The sequence below is a fragment of the Nicotiana sylvestris genome, chromosome 9 (genome assembly GCF_000393655.2).
Source record: "Nicotiana sylvestris chromosome 9, ASM39365v2, whole genome shotgun sequence".
Taxonomy (NCBI): Eukaryota; Viridiplantae; Streptophyta; class Magnoliopsida; order Solanales; family Solanaceae; genus Nicotiana; species Nicotiana sylvestris.
In genome coordinates, this window is record NC_091065.1 from 134,255,882 (window position 1) to 134,262,225 (window position 6,344).

The window sequence follows — 6,344 nt, forward strand, 5'->3', positions numbered from 1 at the left end:
CAGTTGGATACCCCACTATCTCAGCTCACTTCACCGAAACACCTTCTGAGGTTCGCCCCCAGGTGGTTTCGGGAGTGGCCTCCAACATATTTACCGCACCACCAACCTCGGCTGCAGTACAGCCGACTTTGCCTAGGCCAAGCTTTGATCCATCATCTTTCACCTTCCAAGTACCATCTTTTCCACCAGAACCTACCCAGTTCACCACCAACTCTTACCCTCAACAACCCCGGTACGAGTTTGCCGCGGTACAGGATAAGGCTACAAAGAACCCTTAGCAAGAGGAAATTACCCAGAAAATGAGGAGCATAGCACAGAGCCTTAAGAATATACAAGGTTTGAGCAGACAAAAGAGTGCATACTACGCTGATCTATGCATGTTCCCACATGTGCATTTGCCCCTGGGTTTCAAGACCCCAAAGTTCGAAAAGTATGACGGGAATGAGGATCCCATAGCCCATCTCAAGAGGTACTGCAATCAATTGCGAGGGGCCGGCGAAAAAGAAAAGCTCCTAATGGCTTATTTCAGAGAGAGTCTAGTCGGCATTACATCTGAGTGGTACATGGATCAGGACATGTCTCGTTGGCACATTTGGGATGATCTAGCCCGAGATTTTGTCAGGCAGTTTCAGTATAACATAGACATAGCTCCCAACAGGAATTCTCTGTCGAATCTCAAGAAGAAGTCATCGGAAAGTTTCCCAGAATATGTTGTTAAATGGCGCGAACAAGCGGCCAGGGTCAAACCCCCAATGGATGAAACAGAAATGGTGAGTGTCTTCCTACAATCCCAAGATGCTGACTACTTTCAGAATATGATGTCTGTAATGGGGAAACCGTTTGTTGAGGCCATCAAGATTGGTGAGATGGTCAAGAATGGTCTGAAAACAAGGTGCATATTGAGCCAATCTGCCATAAGAGCTACATCCCAAGCAATTCAAGGCGGGTCCGGAGGTGTAGCAAACAGAAAAAAGAAAGAAGAGGTGGCAATGGCAGCCTCAAGTTAGAGAAACCCCCATCCACCCAGAGGTTACTTCCCTCCAAGCACCCCACAACATTATTATCCCCATCAGGATGTGGCCTATGCTATGGCTCCTCAATGGTACGCAGTAATGAACGCCCAGCCATACGCTCGGCCACAATAGTAGTTTAACCAAAACAGAGCTCCACTTCCTAGAAACAACCCTCCCAACCAAGCTCAGTATAATCCCCGACCTCCACAAAATAATTTCCCCTATAATGCCCGTGCTCGGGAGCCACCTAGGAGAATAAACTTCACGCCTATTGGTGAGTCATATTCTAGTATTTTCCCTAAATTGGTCCAAATGGGTTTGCTACAACCCGTACCCCCGAATATGCAAAATCCAGAGTCACCTTCTTACCGACCTGGCACCTGATGTGCCTACCATTCTGGGGTGGAAGGACATGACACTGAAGACTGTTGGACTCTAAAAAGGGCTGTTGAAAATCTCATAGAGCAAAAACAAATAGTGTTGAAGGATGAAGAAATTCCTAATGTGTCCAACAACCCATTACCAGCTCACAACAATGGGCCCGTTATTGGGATGATTTGCGAAGATAAAGAGTTTGATCCTACCTTGAAAGCCATCATTGCAATCGCTGACGTCGAGAAAAAGCCAAAGGCTGATGCAAAGCAAGAAAAGGGGGAGAAGAAAAGTAAACCCACCCCTCAAAACACAGAAAAGATAGTGGAAACCAAAATTGAGGCAGTACCCCCGAAAGATGTCATTCTTTATGTTCCCCTGGGTCACAGAAAAGAACAAATGACATTGAGACCTCCAAGAAGGTTTGAGCTGAACAAGGGGTCAAAGATGTACGTGCCTAAAGGGACCTATGTGGTATGGGGGCCAATAATTTCACTAAGGCTGAATGAGCTTGTTATTATCCGTGCACCGCAGAGGCCCATGACAGACCCCACTGTCGTCCCGTGGAATTATAACAAGGCGGTAGTAACCTACAAAGGAAAAGAGGCCCTAGGAGAAGCAAATGAAACTAACCCAGCTGAGAAATACCTTAATGTGGGAGAAGTGAACAATGCCAAGCAGAAACGCTTCCTGATCAAAAAGCCAGTTAGTGCCGAAGAAGCAAAAGAGTTCTTCCGAAAAATGAAAATTGTGAACTATGAGGTAATAGACCAACTTCGGAAGTCTCCTTCACAAGTTTCACTCCTGTCTCTGCTGGTAAGCTCAACCGAGCATCAGAAAGTGTTGATAGAAACCCTCAACGAAGCTTATGTTCCAATTGAAACCATTGTTGAACAACTGGAGAGGATGGCAGAAAGATTCTTCGCAGTCAATCAGATTTCCTAGCAAGAATGATTTGCCCCCGAAAGGGGCCTCCCACAACAAATCCCTCCATCTGAAAATTAAATGTGAGGTGTACTATGTGAAGAGAGCCATGGTGGATGGCGGATTCGGAGTTTATATCTGCCCTCTCTCAACTTTGCAAAGAATGGAGATAGGGACTGAGAGAATCAGGCCTAACAATGTCTGTGTGCGTGCCTTTGATGGCGTCAAGAGAGATACCATAGATGAGATCGATTTGATTTTGACTATCGGTTTTGTGGATTTCGAGGTGACCTTTCAGGTCCTAGACATGGACACTTCCTATAATTTCCTTTTGGGAAGACCTTGGATTCACAGAGCAGGGGTTGTACCTTTCACTCTCCACTAGATGGTGAAATTTGAATATGAAGATCAGAAGATTGTAGTCCATGGAGAGGACGAGCAGTCGATTTACCGGGACTCGTCGGTCCCATGTCTCGAAGCTAGGGAAGGTAGTGAACATATAGTCTATCAAGCTTTCGAGGTTGTGGTTGTAGACCAATGTGAGGAGGGAAGCCCATGCCCTCAACCTTTTCTATCAAATGTGTCCATCATGGTCGCTACTGAAATGATCAAGCATGGTTATAAGCCTAGGAAGGGACTCGGGGCATCATTGCAAGGAATCACAGAACCGATCACTTTACCTGCCAGCGAGAAGTTTTTCGGTATGGGTTTTCATGCCACAAAAGCTGATATGACATGGGCAGATGAATGAAAGAGCAATGGTTGGGTCTTACCTCAGTCGGTTCTACATCTCTACAAAACATTGTCAGGCCCAAGTACAACGAAGAAGAAGATGATGAGGCCTTCACGGCCGAAAATATTAAAGAAATATGTGGGGCTATGAGGCAGATGTTATATGAAACCCACATTGTTCAGCCGGGAGAAGGCTCGAGCACCGCTGAGGTGCTATACATGGGGCCCAATGCCAAGTTGCAAAACTGGAAGGATACCCCATTCCCAGTCAGGCGGGAATCTCGGTAGTCCAGTCTTGCCACCTTTTCTACATCACGAGTTATTTCAGGGTGTAACTCGGATGTTTTCTTTTAGTTTATTGTCTTTAAATTTCAAAGTAAACCCTGTTATCTTAAAAATTCAATGAAATGAAATTAATATTTCATCGTTCATCTCTCTTTATTCTTTCTAGTTTTTGTTACTTTTTCTTATTTCTTCTTTCAGTTCTAATAATGCGGCTTTAAATAATATGACATGCTTGCAGACTTCATGCCCAGATCCAAACATGCTGTCTAATTGTGAAATAATGAACCAAGAAACGGAATATGATGAATAAGAGTCTTTTAGGGAAATAAACCGAGAATTGGAACAATTCGAGAATAAACCTAAGCCAAACTTAAATGAAATCGAGCCGATTAATTTGGGTAGTTATGAAGAAGTCCAAGAGACCATGATAAGCATGCACACAGATGAAAGAACCAGGGACGCATTGATCCAACTTTTGTTTGAATTTAAAGATGTGTTTGCTTAGTCCTACGATGACATATAGGATTAAGTGTCAATTTGGTAGTCCTTAAGTTGTCGACTTACTCCGATTGTCCCCCTATTCAGCAAAATCAGAGGAAGTTTAAAACTGATATTAGTGATAAGATCAAAGAAGAGGTCATAAAACAGTTGAAGGCGGGAGTGATCCGAGTGGTCCAATACACCACATGGCTGGCTAATGTAGTTCCCTACCAAAGAAAGATGGGAAAACTCAAGTGTGTGTTGACTACCGAGATCTGAACAAAGCAAGTCCCAAAACAACTTCCCTTTGCCAAACATCCACATCCTTGTTGATAACTGTGCCAAACATGAGATACAGTCTTTCGTGGATTGTTATGCAGGATATCATCAGGTGTTTATGGATGAAGAGGATGCATAAAAGATGGCCTTCACCACACCCTGGGGCACCTATTGCTACAGAGTCATGCCTTTTGGTTTGAAGAATGCCGGGGCAACTTATATGAGGGTCATGACTGCCATCTTTCATGACATGATGCACCAAGAAATTGAGGTGTATGTGGATGATGTAATCATCAAATCCAGAACACATGACGACCATGGACCTGAGAAAGTTCTTTGAGCAGCTGCATAAGTATGATTTGAAGCTAAATCCGGCTAAATGTGCATTTGGGGTTCCGTCTGGAAAACTCTTGGGATTTATTGTTAGTCGTAGGGGCATCGAGCTAAACCCAACAAAGATAATGTCTATTCGGGATTTGCCTCCTCCAAGAAACAAGAAAGAGGTTATGAGCCTGCTGGGAAGGTTGAACTACATCAGCCGGTTCATTGCTCAATTGACATCCACATGTGAGACCATATTCAAGCTGTTGAAGAAAGATGCGGCAATTAAATAGACAGATGAGTGTCAAAAAGCCTTTGACAAAATCAAAGAATATTTGTCGAACCTGCCAGTCGTGGTCCCACCTGAACCGGGGAGGCCTTTGTTTTTGTACCTGACAATCTTGGAAAATTCCTTCGGCTGTGTCCTCAGGCAACACGATGTGACCAAGAAGAAAGAGCAGGCAATCTACTATTTGAGCAAAAAGTTCACAAGTTATGAAGCCAAATATACCTTGTTGGAAAGGACTTGCTGCGCCCTAACTTGGGTCGCTCAGAAGCTTAGGCATTACCTGTTGGCCTATACCACTTACCTCATCACCAGGCTGGAACCTTTAAAGTACATATTCCAGAAGCCGATGCCTACAGGGAGGTTAGCAAAATTGCAGATCCTGCTCACTGAATTTGACATAGTCTATGTCACCCGCACGGCAATGAAAGCCCAGGCTTTAGCAGATCACCTAGCTGAAAGCCATGTCAATGAGGAATATCAGCCCTTGAGTACTTACTTCCCGGATGAAGAGGTAAATTCAGTCGAGGTAACATCAGAAGACACCAACACTTGGAAAATGTTCTTTGATTGAGCTGTGAACGCAAAAGGTGTCGGGATCGGGGCAATTTTGATCTCACCCACTGGTCAACACTATCCAGCCACAATCCGGCTTCGGTTTTTTAGCACAAACAACATTGCGGAGTATGAAGCCTGCATTATGGGTATGAATATGGCAATCGACCACGATGTGGAAGAATTGTTAATCATGGGAGATTCGGACTTGATTATCCCACAAGCTCAGGGTGAATGGGAAACTCGGGATGTCAAGCTTATTCCCTACAGACAACATGTGGAAGATATTAGCAAGCGGTTCAAGTCAATTGAGTTCAGGTACATTTCTCATTTTCACAATGAGTTAGTCGATGCACTCGCTACTTTGGCCTCGATGTTGCTGTATCCGGGCAATCTCCACATTGACCCTTTGGAAATCCAAATTCGAAAAAGGCATGGTTACTGTAATACGGTTGAGGCGGAACCAAATGTTCAGCCATGGTATCGTGACATCAAGAGATTTCTGAAAATGAAAGAATATCCTGATCAAGCCAGCGGACACCAAAAGAGAACCATTAGACGGATTGCAAGCGGTTTCTTATTGAGCGGTGAGGTCTTGTACAAAAGGACTCCAGATCTCAACTTGTTAAGATGTGTTGATGTCAAAGAGGCCTGAAGAATCATGTATGAAGTGCACGTAGGAGTGTGTGGACCCCACATGAATGGGTACCTCTTGGCAAAGAAAATCCTCTGAGCAGGCTATTATTGGATAACTATGGAAAAAGATTGCTTCAGTTTTGTCCAGAAATGTCATCAGTGTCAGCTGCACGATGATCTGATTTATGCACCACGTACAGAACTACATCCTATGTCAGCGTCGTGGCCGTTTGTTGCTTGGGGTATGGACGTCATTGGACCGACCAAGCCAAAAGCGTCAAATGGGCATGGATTTATATTGGTCGCCATCGACTACTTCATAAAGTGGGTCGAAGCAATTACTCTCAAAGCTGTCACTAAGAAAGCAGTGGTAGACTTTGTGCTCTCCAATATCATTTGTCATTTTGGTATTCCTGCAACTATCATTACGGACAATGCTGCGAACTTGAATAGTCATTTGA

General features: G+C 44.2%; 2 protein-coding genes across 2 annotated transcripts; both read left to right on the forward strand.

Moving 5' to 3' along the window:
• The first annotated feature begins 299 nt into the window (after nt 1–299).
• Nucleotides 300–2,330, forward strand: LOC138878258 (uncharacterized). The gene is made up of 2 exons (XM_070157926.1): nt 300–1,002; nt 1,477–2,330. The coding sequence occupies exons 1-2, from the start codon at nt 300–302 to the stop codon at nt 2,328–2,330; spliced, it is 1,557 nt and encodes a 518-aa protein (XP_070014027.1).
• Nucleotides 2,331–5,404: 3,074 nt separating this feature from the next.
• Nucleotides 5,405–5,902, forward strand: LOC138878259 (uncharacterized). The gene is made up of 2 exons (XM_070157927.1): nt 5,405–5,544; nt 5,680–5,902. Exons 1-2 carry the CDS (start codon nt 5,405–5,407, stop codon nt 5,900–5,902), a joined length of 363 nt encoding a protein of 120 aa, XP_070014028.1.
• The last annotated feature ends 442 nt before the right edge of the window (nt 5,903–6,344 follow it).